The sequence below is a fragment of the Gadus morhua genome, chromosome 14, assembly GCF_902167405.1.
Source record: "Gadus morhua chromosome 14, gadMor3.0, whole genome shotgun sequence".
Taxonomy (NCBI): domain Eukaryota; kingdom Metazoa; phylum Chordata; class Actinopteri; order Gadiformes; family Gadidae; genus Gadus; species Gadus morhua.
Window position 1 is genome coordinate 17,719,508 of NC_044061.1, and position 22,641 is coordinate 17,742,148.

The 22,641-nt window shown below is 43.7% G+C and overlaps 2 protein-coding genes across 12 annotated transcripts in view; both read right to left on the bottom strand.

Annotated features, from left to right (window-relative positions):
• The window catches only part of gramd2aa (GRAM domain containing 2Aa), a 30,386-nt gene extending 15,664 nt beyond the window's left edge, over positions 1–14,722 (bottom strand). For 3 of the 11 annotated variants that reach the window (XM_030377301.1, XM_030377300.1, XM_030377297.1), the window contains exons 1-3: positions 14,640–14,722; positions 13,926–14,188; positions 3,069–3,164 (exon numbers count right to left, since the gene is read on the bottom strand). In XM_030377301.1, the coding sequence (XP_030233161.1) occupies positions 3,069–3,164; positions 13,926–14,059 (230 nt within the window). In that variant the 5' untranslated portion in view covers positions 14,060–14,188; positions 14,640–14,722. Of the gene's footprint in view, positions 1–3,068; positions 3,165–3,672; positions 3,759–3,891; positions 6,196–6,224; positions 6,458–13,925; positions 14,189–14,639 lie in introns of those variants that run through there. The other 8 variants (XM_030377298.1, XM_030377303.1, XM_030377299.1 and 5 more) reach the window with 8 other exon arrangements.
• Positions 14,723–14,947: 225 nt separating this feature from the next.
• Positions 14,948–22,641, bottom strand: part of znf609b (zinc finger protein 609b) — a 110,479-nt gene continuing 102,785 nt past the window's right edge. Inside the window, exons 5-8 of the mRNA XM_030376382.1 lie at positions 19,818–22,209; positions 18,882–19,440; positions 18,420–18,773; positions 14,948–17,454 (exon numbers count right to left, since the gene is read on the bottom strand). Coding sequence (XP_030232242.1) covers positions 17,411–17,454; positions 18,420–18,773; positions 18,882–19,440; positions 19,818–22,209 — 3,349 coding nt within the window. The 3' untranslated portion in view covers positions 14,948–17,410. The remainder of the gene's footprint in view (positions 17,455–18,419; positions 18,774–18,881; positions 19,441–19,817; positions 22,210–22,641) is intronic.

The following is a 22,641-nucleotide window of genomic DNA, read 5'->3' on the forward strand; positions in this document are numbered from 1 at the left end:
CTGCACCAGAGCCCGTCTACGGAAACTATTTCTATTAGACACTCTGCTGCTACTGAACTCGATCGCTTACTACAGCAACCATGATTTAAATCAATGGAAAGTGAGAGTTGTGGTTAGAGCTTTAGAGGAAATGAGCCATAAAGGTTGAAACATATGTTGATATTGAATAAATGATAAAAAGTACAAAGTACCAAAACACTAGCAGTGCTTTTTAGTATTATGGGCAGTATAAAAGCTAAGGAATAAATAATGTTCAATGACTACATAACTGGAATCCGAGACTGAATTCACATGTATTAAAAACGAGTAACGTTATTACTTGGTGACCGCAGACAGCAAAGGGACGTACCATGTCATGGCTATTTTATGCATTATTTTTGCCCAGGTATTAGTGGGCAACTAACCCAGTATTCAAAGACGTTCCCGAAATTCAGCCGTGGTGCAGAGTTACAGCCACTCCGAGCCAGTCGCACATTGAGCTTCCCCCAAATGCGCTGTTTTGGTGTCTGTAGCTATAATGCAAATGAGGAGGAGCGAGGCGGGTCAAGGAGGAGGGTGGGGGTGTGGCCCTGAGTAGCTTGCAGCCACGGTACCATGCGCTCTGTTTACAGTGGATGTATCGCAATGGCGAGGCGCACACAGCCTTTAGCCGTGTTCTGTAAATATTCTAGAACACACGGGAGGCATGTCGCAGTTCATGTACTTCAGCGAGTCAAAGCCAAAGTTCCTTTCCCCCAATTCCTTCTCAACCATGGCTCAGATAACCCCCACTACAGTCTCGTTGTGGAAATACAAGAGACGTCAAAGAACCGACAAGAAACACTTGCGTTACAGTGTGTGTATTCACACACACATGTGGCGCTCGCACGGTCGTGTCTCATCGGCGGGCCAACGTCTCTGGGCGGGCCAGGCAGGGTAAGGGGAGGAGCTTAGATGCTTTGTGACAGACCTAAAGACATTCCAAATCAGCGCGCTTGAGCCTCCGTTTTTTCAAAGGCGAGCAGAACAGCTAGTGCTCGTTTTACACCAAACGCAAGTTTTAGCCACTGGGGGACCATAGGCAGGCTAGGGGTACTCATAAAGTGAGATTTTCATGTCATGGGACCTTTAATGTTTTATGTTTGGGTCTCGCGGAGTGAGATACCTTGAAGTTACTGTGGAGTTACCGTTATTACTATACCTACCGTTTCGATTTACAATTACTATTCCTACCGTTCAGAATTGAATACAGTTTGATGGTTGAATAAACCGTGGACTAGACACTGCCTCCGCCTCGTATTTGAGAACATTATAATATATAATATCACGGCCAAAAGCTGTGTGCACCTCTGGAATATTATGCACAGAATTGCAACCCTTTGGTTGCGACAGTTTTTAAGCACTCTCTACAAATTACGTGATTTTGTAATTCGTCAGACACCTTATATCCAAACCATTTCCATACTATGGAGCCGTTGGTCTTTCACGTGCAAACAAGCTCCTCGGAGCTGCTTGTGCAGGCGGACTCCATAGCTGTGTTCGAAATCGTTCCCTATCACGGATATAGTGCACTATATAGGGTGCTCGCCATTTTGTAGTGGTGTTCGGATTCTCAGTGGTTAAATTCATGCACAATATCGTGCACTTAAAATACCCAATGAATAGTGAACAATTTCGAACACAGCTCATGCTTCGTGATTTCAAAAAGTGACGCGAGTCACTTTTCGATATATCGATATATCGCCCAGTCCTAGTTGGTAGTCATCTGTAACGTCACCCTTGTATGCCACTAAATCCTACTTATATATTATAGAAGTAAAATAATATCAAGTGTAAGGTAAGGTCATGTTAAGTAATAGGGGGAAAATGGTGGGCCAATTCCATTATCAAGACTGTGCTAAATTTTGTCAAACACAGACAACTTAAGGACTTAAGTAAACAATGTAGCACTTTCACTAATCAAAATGTGCCACAAACTGTTCTGTGCTTTGAGACTGTAAGGCACCTCCTAAACAGTCGCGCTGATAACACACATGCACCTCACTGCAAAATCTCCTCCCGTTTCACAGGATTACAATGCCCCAAACTCCAATCACCCTTATAAAACCCCCGCATGCAAATTACATTTCCCAGACCCAGTTTAATTTACGCCCCCTTTGGTGATCTGGATACCGTGAACACACAATTCTGTGTGTGTGTGTGTGTGTGTGTGTGTGTGTGTGTGTGTGTGTGTGTGTGTGTGTGTGTGTGTGTGTGTGTGTGTGTGTGTGTGTGTGTGTGTGTGTGTGAACATTGTTTGACATCAAACAGAGGAACTAGTTCACGCACAGGATGCAAGCGGTGTGTGTGGTTGAGGCAGTAGCAATGAGGCTGACATTTAAAAGTATCTGGTTTACCCGTCTGATGTTCTGCACACATGAAAATACTTTTTTATTTGTTGTACCAATTGGTTGACTGTCGACTGTGAAACCCACTACAGCTTTAATGGTTCTGATAGATCTGACCACCAAGGTACCACTGAACAGGGGAGCTTGAACGGACATTCAAAATGTGTAGATGAACCTGAAGGGCAGCTCCAGTTAATAATCTTTTCTTCGGGAGCGTTTACCACAATGAAATACCATCACATATAAAACATCTCATTCAGACGTTATGTGGGTCAATGCAGTTCAAAATGTACATTTGAATATGTCGTTGGTAGGAACAATATATATGTTATGCAGTAATTCGCTCAAAATGCATAGACCCAAAAGTATCGTCCAAATCCTAATTCTCTCCTTATCTTCCTTGATTGTTCCCAAACAAAATGTAACTATATGGTCACGAATCAATGAATAATATTTTATAATTGTCTATCATGTTGGCCTTTCTAACAAAGACAATGGCAAGTAAAAAGCTGTGAAGTACATGATGGCATTAGAGGTTACGAAGTAAAAATAAAGTCATGACTTCAACACAATTTGAGATGATGATCGCGGTTAGATCATCTGATTACAACATCAAGTTGGTGAAGGAAAACAACACTTTAAGGCCTGATCGAGCCCTCAGGCTTTTAAGTGTGAGCGTGTGCATGTGTGTTTGGGACTTGCCTGAAGTTCCCATGCGTGTCTTCCTCCTTTGCAGGGTCAGGATCATGGGTTGCGAGCGTGCCTGTCTCCTCTGCCTGCTCCTGCTCCGTCATGCTTCTGGACACACACACACACACACTTAGCCTTCTACTATTCTCTTTAATTGGTTAGAGGTAGCACAGCTGAAGCACAGACACTCCTGTTTGTAGACTTGTCACTTGATTGGGAAGCTGGGAGGGGACTCGAGGAGTTAGATAAAAGAGATAGATTGCTCCTTGTATGCTCTACAATTATTTTATTATGACTTTTACAGCATCTGTGTTCTTCAGAGGAAGATTCTGCTGCTTTTTTTCTTATTTGAACACTATAAAAATTATTAATACACTATCAGAATTCATTTATTGTAAACATGATCCAGGAGTGCACCCTATGAAAGATGCAAGTCTGGAATTATGTTTTATCTCCCATATAAACCTCTATCAAGTGGTTTGTTGAAGTAATCAGAAGCTTCTGTTTCAGATTGTGAATTAATACAGACCAAGTCATTATGACAATGATTTAAATAAAATGCAATAATCTTGACACTAAGAACACAGAGATGGAAACAGATAGCGTGCGTCCAGACCTGGCATGAAAACAATCGCTGTATTTGTGTTCTATTCTTAAAACCAAAAAGTCACAAAGTCCCGGGGCTTGTCTGAAAATCGTTGTCTGAAAAAAAAAAGAAATTGGGAAAGTGGTGAGTTGACGCTAGTGTTCACAATCGAGAATTGAAGCTCTGCAATTTTTGTGTGGACAAAGCCGTAGGATGCAGTCCAGTTGTGGAGCACCGTGGATGACTTACAATGGCGGCGTGTCCGAGATGAATTAAATGTTGACTGAGGTGGAGCTGAGCGGTTAGACGGATCAGATAGTTGTGAGAAAAAGATTGTGTGAGCTTAGCTGTAGAGGAGTATAGCTCACAATCTGCTCACATTATGCCACTGCAATGGTTATCCACACACTTTGGAATCCGATGTGTGGTTAGGGGCATGCAACTGTATTACATGCCCCTAACCAGCTTCGGACACGGTTGTGGCTCATTGTGGTTCAGCCTGCGGCCACCTGTCTGAGTCTGGCCTGTGCGGAAATAATGTTTAAATAATACGGTGTCCTTATGAATGACGTCTTTATGGAACATCATTTCATCCAAAGGTCATATCTTCTCAAAGCAAACAGGAAAATATTAGGGGGAGAGGCATTAAGTGAGTGTACGCTAAGCCTTTCCCGCCAGCGACTCACCTTCAGCTATAATCCCATTCATTTGCATAAAGTGTGAATCAGCGTTTATGTGCTTTGAGTGCTTGTGAATTGCTTTAAGCGTTACTTTTAACTATTCCCACCTCATAGTCACAACCACTTCCATTTGACTTATGCAGGGCTGGTGTCCCATTTGCCAACTAGATTAACCCAGAAATCCAACCAACATTAGATTGATATCTTGAAAGGGCAACGGGTAAACACAGACACAGACGCACACAGACTTTAGACTCAATAACTAACAGAGTTCAGAGAGCAAGAACAACACAGAAAAATGTCAACATCAGGTCTCTTCATTTAATGACCAATGGTTTGAAAGGTGACAAAGAAGTTATCTTTATAGATGCAGGAAATTGTCTTTTGATGAAACACTGCTGGGCAGCTGTCCTGCAACCTTGTGTCCTAACAAATCAGCTGATGTTGAAAAATGCTAACATAGATAAAATGTGAATAAATGTATATTATATAACTAATATTCTATATGTTGCAGCAATTGCAGATCATTCCTATAAGTGGTACCTTGAATTAACATATTGGCAGGAGAGTGAGAGAAGAAAAGAGATCACCCTCTAAATTGACTGTGCATCATACTAATGCTAATAGGACACCATCTTATCCTCCCCTCTCCCCCTCTGAGGACGTGTTCTGCAGTGTCACAAGGTGTGGCCAAATCCAATTAACTGTAATCTGGGTAGGCCTCAATGGCAGTGCTGTTAAAGAAACAACGCACAATTTGTTTCCATTTGTTCTATCTTCTTGTTTGGATGCTCTACAATAACTTTTTTATGACATTTACGGCATCTACTTTACATGCAATATGTTCAATTTATTTATTTTCTTACAACTAGCTCAATGCAATCGTATCTATAGCCAGTTCACAACAGGTGCCACCTGATATCACTCTCCCTAGAGCTTTCCTTCGGCATATCCTCAATTGGTTTTGAAGTCTGGTTTCTTGATCATCTGTGCACTTAATTTTAAGACCAATAATGGATAAACTAAGGATGTCCTATACCTGACATATATGCATCAATGCGTATTAGGCTTAATACAATGACAGCTAATTGTCATCATTCTTTTTTAAAGTTTAAATTGACTTGTGTTCAACAACTGAACACATCCTACAAGTGACATTTACTCAATGTGGAAGCCAACAGGTTCAGCCACAATGGAAGTGTTTGGTGAGTTTAGTGGAGGACATGTGGTACATTTTAATTAGGTTTGGACTGGAAAGCTACCAAGGGAGTAGCAGCACTAATTTGCGTAGAGGATACAGGATGCGTCTCGATACCGACGACTTAAATACACTTGGTCTAAAGCGGACCAATATCAGGAGTAACAAGATAATTAAAACATACATGTCTGGTGAGCTTCTACTACAACACCGCCCGTCTCGCTCGCCATCGACTTACACATAACAGTATTTGTAAAATATAGTTATGCAACCCAATGTCAGACATTATGCTACCTCAAGTGCTAGATACACGTACGTACGCCAGTAAGTTTACAGACAATATACGCGGTTAGAACTACATTAAATTGAATGTTAAATAGGTACAATTTAGAGTCCTTACTGCTTGGTCCATTTGCAAAATAGACGTCGTTTTATTACTAAAGGTACGTGCCCAATGACTAGCAAGGGAAGGCTGAGATAACGCTTATCGAAGTTAAATGGAACATAATATTGTTATTTTAATCAACACGTAACAAATCATCAACTGCTTAAAACACTACTACGTAAGTAAGTCTAGGCTCCTACAAGCTATGTTGCAATACAAGTATCGACGGCAGCGGAGATAATACAACTGTTCTTCTTCAGACGAATTGGCGTTGAGAGCTACAACTTAGTTTCAGTACGAGCGGCAGTGTATCTCTTACCTGCTCTTTCCCCCCGGACTATATCACATTCACGTCGCTGTATTTTCGCGATTTAACTCATTATACTTGATTTGTCGGACAGCACATTTCCCACGGCGAAGCGGGACACTGCAGCGAGCTTGTAGAACTGAGCTCCAAACGAGCAGCGGGTTATTAACCCATTAACCTCTCGACCACAGGGACTGCCTTTAGCAGACAGAAGCGGTGGATTGAGCTTGCATTAGCTACACGCGATCATTGGTTTCTTGCCTCAGTGTTGCGGTAACGATCAGGCATGGCATTTATTCCATCATGTCAATAGTAGCCTACTCAAGAGGCTGCAGTCAGTCTATTTTACTTATTTTGCATGGCCAACCCAAATATCATTGGGAGACTACGTAGGCTAAACAATGTTGCCCAGTGTGTTGTCACTGGTTAATTTTGAAGCCTATTAAAGATCACATGACATGGAAATTTCACTTTCTGAGGTTTTCTAACATTAATATGAGTTCCCCTATCCTACCTATGCTCCCCCAGTAGCTAGAAATTTTGTTGGGTGTAAAACGAGCACTAGGCATTCTGCTCCGGCTTTGAAAAAACGAAGCACCGTTTTGGAATTTTCCCCGTACATCATCATAAGGGGAGATGCCACCTTCCCTTTCTCTGCCTTGCCCACCCAGAGAATTTGGCCCGCCAATGAGACAATGAGCTAAGACCGTGTGAGTGCCACGTCTGTGTGTGTGTGTGTGATTACACACACTGAAACGCAAGTGCTGTACACTTTGTTATTTGGACAACCGTTCTGGTGTTAATGGTGTTGCATATAACACGTCGGTTCTTTGACGTCTGGTAAAGGAACTTTGGCTTTGACTACCTGAAGGACATGAACCACGACATGGAGGAGAAAGGGATTGTTGCCCGCAATTGTCTCCCGCTTGAGCCCCGTTTCCCGCTGCCGAGGGACAACCGCCTCGGCGCTGCCCGCTGCCGAGGCGGTGACCCCTCGGCAGCGAGGCTCCGGCGGGAGACAATCTTCAGATTAATGTGGATGTAGAAGAATCCGAGACGTCGGAGAACATGACGCAGTTGTTTGAGATTCATAATATCGTCTGGAGGCGCACACAGATTTTGGCCGTGATAATATATATTATATGATATAGATATTATCTATGTATAATATGATATTATTTAGATATAGAGCTCCAGGATTCCCGCCGGAGCACCCGGAGTGTTCTAGAATATTTACAGAACACAGCCAAAGGCTGTGTGAGCCTCGCCATTGCGATACATCCACTGTAAACAGAGTGCATGGTACCGTGGCCGCAAGCTGCTCAGGGCCACACCCCCACCCTCCTCCTTGACCCGCCTCTCTCCTCCTCATTTGCATTAAAGCTACAGACACCGAAACGGCGCGTTTTGGGAAAGCTCTATGTGCAAATGGCTCATAGTGGCTGTAATTCTGCATCACGGCTGAACTTCGGGAACGTCTTCAAATACTGTGTTAGGGGCCAACTAATATCTATATGAAAGCATCCATAAAGTAGCATGCCATGGGACCTTTAACGCCAATATTTAGGACGCTTGCCTCGATTGGCCTGTATAATGGACAGTATATATATTTTTTGCAAGATAAGGCCTACTGTAGTCGCTGTAGTCACATTTTTCACAAGGAAAAGACTTAGGCCCCGTTCACACGAAGCCGATTTCATGGCGAAACCGCAAAGGTCTTGTACGGTTCGGCTTTCCGTACACACGAAGCCGGCGAATCCGCTGACCGAAACCGCAAACTTCTGAACCCACCCTCGGAGGTGGTTTCAAATCTACCCGGTTTCGTTTTGGATTCGTGTGTACGCCTGAAACCGACTGAAACCGCAAACCATGACGTCATCGCCCCACCCCTCGACCTCCTAGCCAATGGCTCTTAAGCCCGCGGAGTCTCAGAAATCACATGCGAGCATGCGCATAAGGGCAGCCTTTATGCGCATGCTCGCCTCTTCTTCTTATTTCATTTCTTCTGGATTTCTGTACCAGAAGAGGCGCCCCTTATGGGCCTGGAATGTGTACTACAGCGTTTCTACAGATCTACCCGGTTTCGCTTGGCTTCGTCTTTACGGAGATACTTCGAAACCGGATAGATTGAAACCGTAACGGTTTCGCCCGTTTCGGCTTCGTGTGAACGGGGCCTTAAAGACTACAGCGGCTGTCGTGGCTGGACTAAAATGTGCCTGCAAAGGCAACATGGCATCTCAATACTAGGTTCATGTTCGGTTCAGGCCTTTGCCTTTTCAGGGTATTCGAAAAATCCTACAAAGGGAAAATCAAATATTTTCCTTGAGGTTGAATAGAAAGACCATAAACGGAGTACACCCCTTACAAATGTGACTATGCCATTGAATAATTATTTATTTATTTTATTTTAATTCTTAGCACACCCCTCTAAACTACACTATCGTAAAAAACGATATAACATTATGGTTCTACCTACCATCACGCAAACATATTGAAAAACATGGTACTTACCATGATATATCATGGTACGTTAGTCATTTCCATGGTGTGCAATTATGCACTATGGTACAGACTGTGGCACACAATATAAGAATTGGGTTCCTAACAGGGAGTACTCGCATGGCATTCAAACCAAAAAGTTTGATCACGCAGATTTACTTGCGCGAGTGTACGAGGGGAATACTCCGGGAGCTCCAGCTTTGTAGTGGGGATTGGGGGTGCCCCAACCCGGCTGGGACGTAGAAGGGGGTGCGCAGGAAAAAAAGTTTGGGAACCGCTGCCTTAGACGGTAAAATAAGGTACTCTTTAAACAATAAGTACAGTAGCCTATTTATCATGATAAATCTATTAGTACAGCGCAGTTATTTTACATTGTGGTACCAGTGTTGCAGGTGACCGTTGCTTCACACTTCAGACTGTTGGTTAAAGATGTAGACAGTGTATTGAATTTGGGGGCATCTAGCGGAATGGATTTGGCAGTCTGTATCATCCCATAAAAATATAAATTGTTTTGTTTTCGTTACCTTACAATGGACCCTTCAGATCTACATAGGGAGCGGGTCCTCTTTCAGAAAGTAGACCATGTTGCATCGCCAGCGCTTTAATAAGAGATGTTGTGTATGAAATGCATCAATAATATACATTTGCTTGAAGTGGCGACTGCCACCGAGATAAATATTGATTACGAATCTGGTCGGGTATATCGAATCTTGTTTTCAGTTGCACTTACTGGTACATTTTGGTACTTTACCTTGGTATAATACTGTGGTACATTATTGTACATGGCTGAACATAAAGATTGTATTGCTAGATTTTTCCCGTTTGAATGTTGCACTAATTGTTAAACTTTGTACTGGCTCTTAATAGAACTGAACTCGAAATGTACTTTTGTGATAGCGCCAAAACTTTATGAACGTGTTACTTATCTTCTTTTTGAATGATTATGTTAATAGGTTAATGTTTTTGGGGGGAATTCTGAGTTTAAAGTCAGAATTATTGGTAGGCTACCTGTAAGGATTAGGGCCACATGTGAATTTGAATTGAGTTTGTCAGAATTCATACTTTCTGACAAACTCAGGACTAAAAGAAAAAATACAGGACTAAAAGAAACTCACATGCAGCACAAATCCTCTTCCGCAAATATGTGTATCATGTTTTTTTATTTCACTGTAACATTTTCTGTATTTGTTATGCCGTGTTCACACCAAAAAAAAGGGGCAGCGCAAATCCATTCAAAGTCAATGCAAAGGCATGTTTAGAGTCAAATTATTCACAAGAGAAACCTTGGCGCAATTTGATGAATGACGCGGATTACTTGCGTGTGATTATTGGTCGGGACAGCCAATCAGCGTTCACTCCCTGCAGTGCAGAGTGAACTTGAGCTTGGAGGAGAAAGTGATTGTTGCCATTTGCGGACTCCTGGTCCATCTACAATATAATATATTAATAATATAAAGATATCTATATAATATAATAACCCGGCCAAAAGCTGTTTGCGCCTCTGGATGATATTATGAATCCTAAACGAGTGCGTTGAGTTCTCCGACATCTCTGGTACTTCCACAACATGTAAAGACTGGCCATGGTTGTGAATGAATTGGCAGAAAGAAACATGGCGGTCACAAAAGGAAGCCTCTCTCCTCTTGCACTCGTGCGAGTAAATTTGCGTGATAAAACGTTCACAAATCAATCCCGCAAGTGATTTGTGACAAGTGGCAGAGTGTTAATCGGGAGAGTCAGGAGAATTCCCGCTGGGTCATTAACGTTTCGGGGCCACCGGGCTGATAACTGCAGGATAACAATATTGCGTTTATAAAATATATTCTGCGCCATTCGGCCAGCCTGAGCTGTGCGCCCGCAGCCTGAGCTGTCCCACATACGAACCACGCAGGCACTCACAAACTGTTAACTAGGGGTGGGAATCTCTTGGCACCTCACGATTTGATTCAATTCAGAGGTCAATGATTAGATTCTAAAACGATTATCGAAAAAATATTTTGTCACATATATGACTTTACATGAACAATGCAGCTTGCATTACAACACAATGGAAGTATGTAAAAAGTATACTGATTATTTTTTTTCTTTCTTTTCTTTAAAGAAAAAGCTACTTTTAGTAAATTATAAGAATAAGAACTTGTACGTCATTCTTGTGTTTGGCTGTGACTTTGCGTGCATGCTACGCGTAGGCTGAATCGCAATTGTGTCAAAACAAATCAGATTGGCAAATAAAAGTTGAAGATAAATGAAATCATTTAAAAATTCCTAAAATGATCCCTCTCTGGCGAACAGAATATTGCAGCTTTTGCAGGTTTTTTTTATTTTTTAATCAAAACAAATATATATATAAATAACAAGAAAATCAGGGTTTTTTTTACAGAAATTCAGATTATTAACTCATCTGCATCGAGACGGAATCTTTCTTGGAAGAATCGCGATGCATCGAATAATCTATTTTTTTCCCCCACCCCTACTGTTACAGTTTTTCTCAGTTGCTTTGGTTCATTTCTCAGATCAGAATTGAAATTCTCAAAACTACCTGTTCAATCTTCACATCAGTGTGTCACTTGTGCACATGAAAAAAACAGTTTCTCATTTACTTGAACACGTTGCAAATGCTTTGGTACATCCATGCACATGATTATGTACAATTCTCTGCTCTTTCCTACATTATCAATTGCTTATGTCATGTTGATCAAAATGTATTGTAATGGTCTCTATGGAATAATCTCACCCCCACAACATTTAGGTATTAGTTCATTGCATAAGTCTTTACATGCAAAATGGTTGAACAAGTTGTCATAATATGTCAAGCATATTTTCTATACATTTCTATACACTGGCATTAGAATCTTTTTTTTGTTCTTTTTTTATAAATATGTCCTGAATTGGTCAATTGCTACCAGGTGAATCTTGACTTTCTCTAAAGAAGGGAAATGTGTGAAGTGTTAGATCAACCAACGATCAACCAGTACTGGAATAGCTCAAAGGTGGATCTCCTGAACCATGAACTGGCAAGTATATATATAGCTGGAGCACAACACAATGTTACATTGTCTGAGAATTTGTGGCCCAACAGACAGGAACTGCATCCTTCAGGAGTTGTAGGATGACTGCACTGTAATTCCTACATCAATGCATGTACAGTTTACCCTAAGGAGATTTTCCTATGTACACATTTCTAGCAATGACATGGCCTGTCAAAAAATTACAGTACAAACAGTCAAAGCTCTCTTGCAATCAATCTCCCACATACACTAAGGTGTAACTTACAATTTACAATAATTGTCTTCAAAACTTTTGCCATAGTTTACATCAGAACATCCCTACAGAGTACACTGTTATAGTGACAACATGACTAAGCAATTTGACTGTCTTATCCGTAGACAATGACACAAGGACTTGTCATTCTGATGGCACTGACATGTTCATTGAAACAGATATTTACTTTTGAGAGATGAACTAAGGATTTTGAGCAAGAGACTGGCTTTTGCAGGTAATCCATGGTGTTTTGCTATTTGAACGCATTGTTTTGAGAAATGCACCTACTGCTTTGCAAATTTCAATTCTGATCTGAGAAATGTACCAAAGCGACTGAGGAAAAACTGTAATGTCGCAACCAAGTTGATAGGTGCCAAGGGGAATAATTAAGCGGCCCCTCCCCAAGTGGCACAGCCCAGGTGGGCCTTGAATTGCAATTGGATAGAAAGCTAAAGACGTATCAGCTATGACGACATTGAGCTCTATACGCTATAACAAATAAATGGGAGTAGGCAATAGAGAAGACGAAAATGGGCAGGTTTCAGAAAAGGTAGCATGATTTATCAGTACAAATGTCGCATAGTAGCATAGCCACAGAATGTTTATATTTCTGCAGCCAAAGAACTGAGTCAGCCCAGTGATGCTGATGAGACAGGGCTAGGAGTTGGCAGAGAAAACACAGCTACAGGTGTGCACAGCACAATGCTATTAGTGCAACAAAGGATAGGATGCAGTTACTATGGGGAGGGTTGTAACATTGCAGGAAATTACAGGACAAATTTTATGATTGCAACATATGGAGTAATATTGGAAAATATATGCTATAATATGTAGGCCTCAGATTCCACTTCCATTTTTTCTGAAACTAGAATGGGTTCTTTAGTTGATTTTTCACTTGTGTGTCAATTGTTTGTCATTGGTTTGTAGACACGACAGCTGTGTCAAGTAGCCTACAGGGTTTCATTGTTCAGTGGCTCGTACAAAGTAAAGCACCCCCGTCCGCTCCACCCAATTTGGGTGGGCCTGTCTGCATCATGTAACTCCCGGGCTGAAAGGGAGGTCCACTCCGGCCCTGTTTGTGACTACTCGTGCGAGCAAACTCAGGCGACCACGCGAACAGGAGACAAAATTCGCTTTTGGTGTGAACGCACGGTTAGGCCTACTGATTGCTGTACACGGAAATAGATTGGTGTAAAGAGAGATGGCAAACATTGCAACAATGTCAGAATAACATTTTCAGAAAGAACGAATGCGAAGTCAAGAGAGAATGAGACTGAGACCAAATATATCAATATATACCGATGAATGCACTATATGCGGCACATTTACTTTTAACATTATGACTTTTGATGTAGCAGAATTTAATCAGTCTTTAATTTATTAAATGTAATAAAACATTGATTCGTCTGTAGCCTATAATCGACTGTATTTGACTGTATGCAAGAGCAGTCGACCTACAGTGATTTCCATATGTTGACCAAAATGGACAATTTGGCCTATTTGAAAATGTTAATTCTAATCTATTAATTTCACCAGTGCTCTTCAAATTAGAATTAAAAAGGACGTAGCTGGTAGGCTATTCTTTTTGGCAGTCACTGCGTGGCTTTATGATAAAGGTAGAGCAAACCAAATTCCAAATCAACATGAATATCCTACAAATAACTCATAGACACGACGAATAGCCTACTGGAACAAAAATTAACTCTCATTATAGCTACTACGAGTGTGCTTCCCAGAAGCGTTGATTTATTTTCCAATGTAAAGATGTCCTTTGGTAATTTATGCCATGCTATTTTTCCCTTATATTGTCTCATGTCTTTTATTCTGATCCTGCAAAACATGCAATACTAACGTGAGCCATGTTCTACTCGACATGTCCATCATAATATTAATTCGGGCACCTGACAAACGGTGAGTGGCCGGATGCGGCAAGGCGATGACAACTGTACTGACCTGACTCTATCGGCGGTTATCCTCTGGCTGCAGTGACCATGGGGGTGGCGGTGATGCATGTAGTATCTGTCCCGACCAGGGGCCTGGTCGGATGGCAGGCCCTGGGGGCTAGCTGCGTAGATAGTGCATCCCATGTACACCTTCTGGAAAACTGTCCCCCGGTTCAACCTCTTCTTCCGAATGCGAGCGGAAGGTGGTACACGAATAAACGATGGCTTCCTGCAGGATCCTTCCACCAATCTCACCGCCCTGATGCCAACCAGCTGTCCTTTGGAAAAACCATTGGCTCAGCACATTGCTGTCGGTAGCCGGCTGCCCAGCCCACAGCCACTCTCTATCCCCCCCTTCCGTGGATCTGTGGTCCAGCCCTTCCCCTCCCGACCAGAGGTTTATCACATTTAAGATGTACTCGGGATTATCATCCCTAACAAATCATCATCGCCCTATTTCACAACTGCAGCATTATTTAAATGCATCCGTACACAGAATCTGATGATGGAAGATTTGAGTGCAAAAACAGTATCATGGAAGGAGGCTTACACATCGAGGCTTGCTGATACACCTCGATATATCACAGGTATGACAAACGGCATAAAATAAACCATTACGTGTCTATTCCTCAACAATGCTTTCAGATTTTCTACACAATCGTAATAGTCTACTGCGTCGTGTGACGTCTAGTCTGCTACCTGAAGTGAAAAAATATTTACCTACCCTACTACATATTTAAATGGATCCGTAGGCGAGAAAGGAGATGGAGTTTATCGACCTCGAAAATATTAGTGTTTTTGTTTGACACATTGTTCATGCTAACGTTGACGCGCGCACACAGTGCCTATTTTAAGGTAGACTACTGCTCTCTTGTGGCCAAATGGCCAAATTACACTCGGAGCGTCGGACCCCATAACCAAGTTGTACATACAATATTGAAATAATACAATTATTTCACAAACATTGAAACATAGTCACTGCAGTTTGTATTGGTTCTGTTAATCCCTTTAAGCATGCTCACAAGGACAGACTATCTCATAAAAAGATTTATTTTTTTTTCAGCCCAAATTTACAAAGGCAAGTTACAGAGTATTGTATAAAAGAAGAACCATGGTAATGTACACTTTACACAAACTCCTGACATGGGGGGTGGGGGGTGGGGGGGGGTTCTGAATTTTGTCACATGGAAAGAAATTAACACATTGTAAACATCCTTGCAAGTACCGGTTGAGTGACAGGTACTCTGAGGTTTAGAGTGACAGTAGGTGGGTCAGGTAGGACAAACAAGCAGTTGTCTCTGTTTTTCACAGGAGAGGGTTCAGCTAGGCACCAATTGAGACAACCGCCTGCCAATAAATATGCTCTTCACCAAAGCAAAAAGAAAAAAAAGAAATACACTCCTGCAAAATACAGAGCCAAGCACTTTCCATTAGGATGATAGCAAACATAACTGTTTCTGGCTTTTCATACATTTTAAGTATATATGATTCTTCACTGTGTTTTGTTTTAACTACCGAGATAACATTACTACTCTCAGAGAGAGAACAAATGCACTTTTCACAACCATTGTCTGATAAAACTATAGGTATGCAGCTTTCTGGTACTAAACCCCACTGACTTTAAAGACAACATCACAGCTGCCTAGATTATCCTACCAGATTAAGTACAAAGACAGTCACATTCTTCCGATTCATATCACACCAACGTTCTGCTTTGCAATGCACACACTTCAGAGGCTGTGGCTGACCCCTGCAGAGTGACAATGTCCTGGAACCCTTTGAATTCAGATTGGTGCTTCCTGCATGAGAGTGGTGCCCCGGACACCTTATGGGGGCGATGTGACTTCAGAGGGTATCAAAGTGGAGACGAGTTGGTGGCTTGACATAAATCTCGGATCACGTCAACCATGAAACTATCATATATGCAAGCTAGAAACGTACCCCCACCCCCCCCAAAAAAAAAGAACACATTTAGGAGCAAGGAGAGGTTGAGAGAATAAAACTTGCTGACCACGTGACCACTCTTTACTGATAATTCGGATGCCTCAAACAAACAGAATTCCGTCAACAGATCATAAAAAAAAAAGGAAATGAATGTTGCCGGGCCCATCATACCTGCATTTTTCACAACATAGAAATCACGACTAACTAATGCATGTGCCATTTCCAATTCCCATGAACATGCCTACAACTAAGACATAAAATCCATGTGAATGGCACGTGAATCAGATGTTACATGAAACCCCCAGAGGATTACAGGGAGTAAAGTGAATCGTAATGTTCACAGAGCCTACAATCTTGTTCTTTCTAGGCCCCAATTGAAAAATGCATTTGTTGCTTGGTGTGCAAAATTTGTTGAATGGCTTATGTGGGACTTATTTTAAGGGGTAAAAGTATTTTAAGGGGTTGACATCAACAGGCTGTCCATTTGACATAGTCTGTTCCAAGCTAATCTTTATGCTGTCTATTTTTATTTCTATCTATTTTAAATTGGTTCCTTCTTCGCCTAAGAGGCTTATATTGGTATTAGCAGCTGTTGGGTGTCTGACATCACACCTTAAAGTGAAGCTTCATGTAGCATCAGTGTTTCTTACAATGCATTGATAATGTTTGAATGAAGCCTAACTATCCAAGTGAGTAGCAATGAGCGTTAGTAAAGAAAGAACTAATTATGTGGCCATTTCAATGTGAGGGAAAGATAAACACACACATCTAGGAAAGCAACAATGTTTAAGAAAAAAACAATAATTAATAGTGTTTATTCTCCAATGAGGTGTTTGCGGCCTTTCTGCAAGACATGACATCATCCCTGAAACACAGCGGCAGGGGGGGGGGGGGGATTAATCAATAACAATGGAATGGAAACTTCAATCTCAGGCTCTCGAGTCTCTGCAGAAAGTATTCCCTCTTCCCGTCTAATATAGCCAACACATCTGTCAAGTTAAGGATATACTGTTGTTTCTCGACATATAGTTCAATCATTTCAACATGATTCACTTTATTTTGTCATTTGTTTATTGAGTTCGACTCCCCTTTCCTCTCAGCCAACCCCCCAGAAAAGAATCCCTTGCCAATTTCATTATGCGCATGACAAAACAACAACAATGCAGTCAAAACAACAATAATAAAAAAAAATATATATCTGCTGTCAGTTCTCTTTTTGCATTGTATTTGTTGACAGTGCAAAGACTAGATTATCAGCGGGTTGATGTTTCCTCTGCACTTCGGGCAGAGAGCGATGGCTTTGAACCTGGGTTATATCAGTCCTACTACTGTCCGAGGTTTGGAGAAGTCGGGGGGGTCTCATCCTCTTGTGTGGGGGGCGCGCATTCACCAGAAGGTAACAGGTTGAAGGGGTTGCAGGAGGCGGCGAGTGGGGGGGGGCAACATTCTGTCAGGCATTGGGACAGAAGAACAAAAAATCTAGACAGGAACACCATTCAACTGATGTCCAAAAGGGAACCCCCCGGGCGAGCCTCTTCCCATGTGATCCAGTCACATGAATCTCTGCAGGGTGGAGCTGTGTCGGTCAGGTTTACCTGTCGGCATGGAGAGAAGGAGACAGCAATTGAATGCACTGTTTAGTAAAATCTAAAACATAGGCAAATATGAAATAAAAAAAATGGATAAACATATTGTAGGCATGGATCACTCTGTTCATCGATGGGAAACCCCGCCAACCCCTCAATTATAGTCAACAAGCTGTGGTATGTTGCACGAGCCGCCACTAGAGGTGGATGTAGCTCCTGGTAGCTGGGATTGGCAGCCGGTTCCATTTCCCCTGTGCGTCTCTCTATTATCAACGCAGTGATCCACTTGTCCTCAGAAGACCTGCTTAGAACAGATGAGCCGAGTGGCTAAGTGCTGCACTGCACATGGTGTTTGCTTGATGCGTCGCAGTGAGGGCTTTGTTTGGCTAAGCCTCTTTACAGGTTACGACTAACAAAAATCTACAACTACCACTCTATCAGGATAGAGTATCAGAGGCATTTGACTTTGGTTCAAATTCAATTAAAAACTAACAGGCAGGGAAAAGCATTCCCCTGTGTCAGGGGGCGGGACAAAAAATGGTCTGCTCAATAACGCTGCTCAGATTTATACGCCTCGGTGCTCTGTAATGGACTTCCCTTGCAGCATTGTTTATGCACGTGACTGTCTGCTTTGTGCCCTCCTCTTGTTTGGCCGTTTAGCTGACGGCACTCTTGTCCATCTCAGTAGTTTCATCTTATCGTCCACATCAGTCTCTGAGGCGGTGTCACCATTTTTCTTAGACGGGCAGTTATACATTCCTTTGCAAAAAGCCCCATCATCATGCACTGTTTAAAAGGATCTTCTTGTGCAATACATAAAACAATGTCCCATTCGATGTGCACAATATAACAAAAAGATCTGTATGCATAGAATGGTTATCCTATAATAAATGAGCATAGACACTTTGGGCCAACAAACGTCAGAACATAATTCCATGTAGGCGATCCAACATCTAAGCAGGTGTAGCACTCACCGGTGGCGTAAGACAGGTCATATTGTCCCGAGAGAAGCGGGTAGGCCAGGTGGTGGTGGGAGGGCATGATGCGTTGGGAGGGCGAGGAGCGCGGGCGATCTGCGTCTCTCTCCCGCTCTGTCCCCATCCCTCGCTCCTGATCCCGCTCCCCCCTCTCGTGGGAGGCTTTGTCGCCCACCGTGGGCGACTTGCTCTTGTACTGGCTGGCATGCTGATGCAGGATGTCCAGGGCTTTAGAGTCCGTGGCTGACTTGGTGACGGTGGGGCTGGCACGCAACTTGTCGCCGCCCTCCTCGCCTCCCGCTATTTTGACCCCATATGGGGAAAACGGGTAACCTGCAGGTATGTAAGAACCTGGCAATGGAAATAATTATAATTAATCATTACAAACATATCAAATAAAATAATTGAAAACAAGCTGTAGAGTTGTAGAGATTGTTTTTCTTATTGTATTTTCAATACCTGGGTAATTCTGCATCATGACGGGTGGAATGCCCCGGTACCCTGGGTGACTGGGGTCGTAGCCCTGCCCGTACGGGTAGCCATGCATGTAAGGCATGTAGCCCTGGTGCTGTGCAAGTGGCGATGAGAACTGCATGTGGGCATTGGTGCGCATTGGTGGGTCTTTGCCCATGGCCCGGTGGTCCTCAGAGGAGATGCGGGGGTCACCTCCCCCCTCTTTGCCCTCCTCTTTGGGGCCACCACTAGGGTCCTTGGGCCTTGGGCGGTCGTCCTTAATTTTGCGATCACGGTCCCGCTCTCTGTCCCTCTCGTCCTTCCACCGGGGCTGCTGCTGCTGTTGTTGTTGTTGTTGTTGCTGCTGCTGTTGTTGTTGTTGTTGCTGCTGCTGCTGCTGCTGCTGCTGCTGCTGCTGCTGCTGCTGCTGCTGCTGCTGCTGCTGTTGCTGCTGCTGTTGCTGTTGCTGCTGCTGCTGTTGCTGCTGCTGTTGCTGCTGTTGCTGTTGCTGTTGCTGTTGTTGCTGCTGCTCCTCTTCAGAGTGGGGCTTCTGGCTGTCAGGGTACTGAATCATGGAGAAGATCAACACCCAATGTTAAGCCAAATGATGTATGTGATAAGCTAAATATGCCATTTATAACCAAATGACTAAGACTAAGACAATTTTACAGTTAAGTGCCATTTTGTGTATTGCACCAGTTTAACAAAGGCCGTCTCAACAAGTAATTAGAGATATGAGAGACAACCGCTTAAAATACCATTGCGCCTTCAGGACTCTTGAAGATGTTGCCAAGCAACAGATAAAATGTCTCCTGACTATAGGCTAGTTAGCCACTTTATATCCTCACTGCAGTGGAGCTGGTTACCTTGCATTCCGTCGAAAGGATGGATATCTACTAGATATTTCATATTTGTTACTTCCTCAAAAGGTCTGTCACCCACCTGTCTGTACCACATGGACTGCTCCATCCCTGGCTGTCCCCTCGGTTCGAGGCCCTGCTTGGTGTCCTCCTTCCCGTGGTGGCTGCCCTCACTCAGCTTCATCTTCAGCCCTTCAACCTGCTGGGACTTTGAGTCCTCTCCCTTCATCGCCGACATGGATTTTGATGAAAGTTCAGAGGGAGAGTCCCGGGACTTGCCGGGGGGCTGCGGTAGCTTGACCTGGTCTGATTGACTGGGGGCTTTGGAAAGGCTTGGAGGCACGGGGCCCTTTTGCTTCCATTCGTCCTTCATGGAGGCCTCTCGCTCTTTTATAGCGGCATCTGACTTCTTCTCTGCAGCACGGTGCTGCTCTGCCATTTGCCGCTGCCGTTCCTCGTACTGCTGTCGGTAGGCGGGGTTAGTGTTGAGCAAGTGGTTATGATAAGCCTGGTCGGGATGGTATGCGTACGGGGGGACGTAGGCATACTGGTTGTAGTACAGTGGTTGCATGTACATGTTGGAGCGCTGCTGGATGACAGAGGGTTGCTGCTGCTGCTGTTGCTGCTGCTGTTGTTGCTGTTGAAGTTGTTGGTGTTGCTGCTGCTGCTGCTGTAGTTGTTGTTGTTGTTGTTGTTGGTGTTGCTGCTGCTGCTGCTGCTGTTGCCCAGAGATGCTGTCAGCCTTGCGCTCTTCAAGAGCTTCAACCTTCACCTTCTCATCCCCTTGGTCTTGGTCTTCCTCCCTTTTGATTTTTATGTGTTCCTCGCCCAACTGGAGGACGGGATTTGGTCCACTGGGATTAGGATTTACATAGTTTGGTGAGTAATAATTATCATAGCCAGCATAGTAAGGTGAATCTTTGTTGGGTGTCTGGTTGGGAAACAGGGCTTTTTTGGCACCCTCCCGAACAATCTGTTCTTCTGTCTTGACTTTGGCGCCTTCAACCTTTCCCTCACCGTCCTCGCCAGCATCGGAGATATCCGAATATGCCGGGCTGTTTGTTTTGACTGAGGAATTGTCAGCGCCATTTTGTGTTGCCACATGGAGTGGTGTGAGAGGCTGTGGCATCCCACTGCCATCGTTCCGACTGGCTACACCAATAGAGGGACTGGGGGCATTGTCGGAGAAACTGTATATCTTGTCGGCCTCCGCCTTTATGCTAGCAAGGCGACTTTGATGGGGATCTGAGGACCCATTGAGGAGTCCCTCGCCCTTATTCCCCTGGTCAGGGCAGTCAAGCTTGCCTTCCTCCATTTTGCCACTCTTTCCCGGAGGCTTAGGGCTGTCAGCCTCCTTTCCCCCTTCTTTCTTCTTCTTCTCTTTCTTCTTCTTGGTGGTGCTGGAGGCTGGATCTCCAATGGCAGGGGGCTTGGGCTGTGTACCTTTCATTTGGGGGCTCTTGGGGACGCCCTGCATCATGGGGGTCAGGCCAGGGGGGGTGTTTGGGTTTCCAGGAGGAAAGGAATATATCTGCTGTGTTGCCATGGCTACGGGGCCAAGAGGTCGGGGTGACTTCATATTTTTCTGAGCCATTTTTTCAGCCTTAGAGCCACTGCCAGTCTTCTTTGACCTGTCTACGCCTCTTTTGTCATCCGAGCCATCATTACTGGCTTCATCAGTAAGGCAGGTTCCATCTTCGCACCCATCCATTGGTGTGCCAGCAGCTTCTGGATCCGTTTCAGCCATTTTCTTTTTACTCTGCTTTGAGCCAAACTTCCCAGGGGATGGGGAGGGACTCTGAGCATCAAACCCCCTTCCCTTTGGGGTGACTGAACGTGCTGGAGACAAGCAGGCTTTCTGGGAGATAGAGGCCCCGTTGCAGTTCCCTGGCTCCGGATGGAGGGTGGAGTCCTCTCCATATTCACTGTCCCCATCCATGTCCAACTTGATGTCGTCATCGTTGTGGGCCCGTGCTTGGTGGTACTTGAGACCATTAATGTGCTTGTACTTCTTGTTGCAGTTTGGATGTGGGCAGTCGATAAGAACGGGAGAAGGACAACTGCGGTCCAGGGGAGGGGGCAGGGGCTCAGTCTTAATGGAAGGGATGGGGAGACCGCTGGGCCCTATTGCCCCGCTGTTAGAGTTAGTCCGCATACGCTTGTTGCCTTTCGTGTCCTCAGAGCTGGAGTTGGGCTCCATATCAGAGGTGGGTTTGGTCTTGCGTTTCCCAGCTGAGGAGGGACTAGCCTTGATGTCCTCTGTGTTGGGGTTGGGTGGCGTGCGGCGATCTGACGGTGTCTGGCTGCCCCTCCTGCCCTTACTGTTAGAGGCTGCGCGTGTTTTGTTGTTGGTGCCTTTGTTGTCGGAGGAGTTGCTGTTCTCATTAATGGGGGTGTTGCTATTGGGTCTCATCCTCTTGCCCCGACCTCGGCCGTTTCTCATCTCCAGGTCACTTGTGGGAGATTCACAGAACCTAGGCGAGGAAGAAAAAGACATCAGTCATCTATATAACCAAAAACATTTAAACATTTTCGTATATTGATTCAGAAATGTTGGATATTTTTAACAAAATTATTTCCAAAGATTTTATGTCAAGCATTGGGTTGGCTTTACCACTACAGAAGGTAGAATGCGGTTTCGCCATAATTATTATTTTTGGCCATGATAGATAACACTGTTTAGGTTTCCTGTTTTCTTTCATGTACTCTTTTCTTATTTTTGCCCACCTACGCAGTATCTGTTCTTTAACCAAATGTCAAATCATTACTCTGCATCATCTCAGAAGAAAAGTCAGAAATGTATTATCAAATGTTTAAAATGTGTATTTGGGGATTATGCAGCTTAAAGCATTGACAAACTTACTTTGTCTCTTTAGAAAATCCTCCCAGAGATGACAATCTGACAT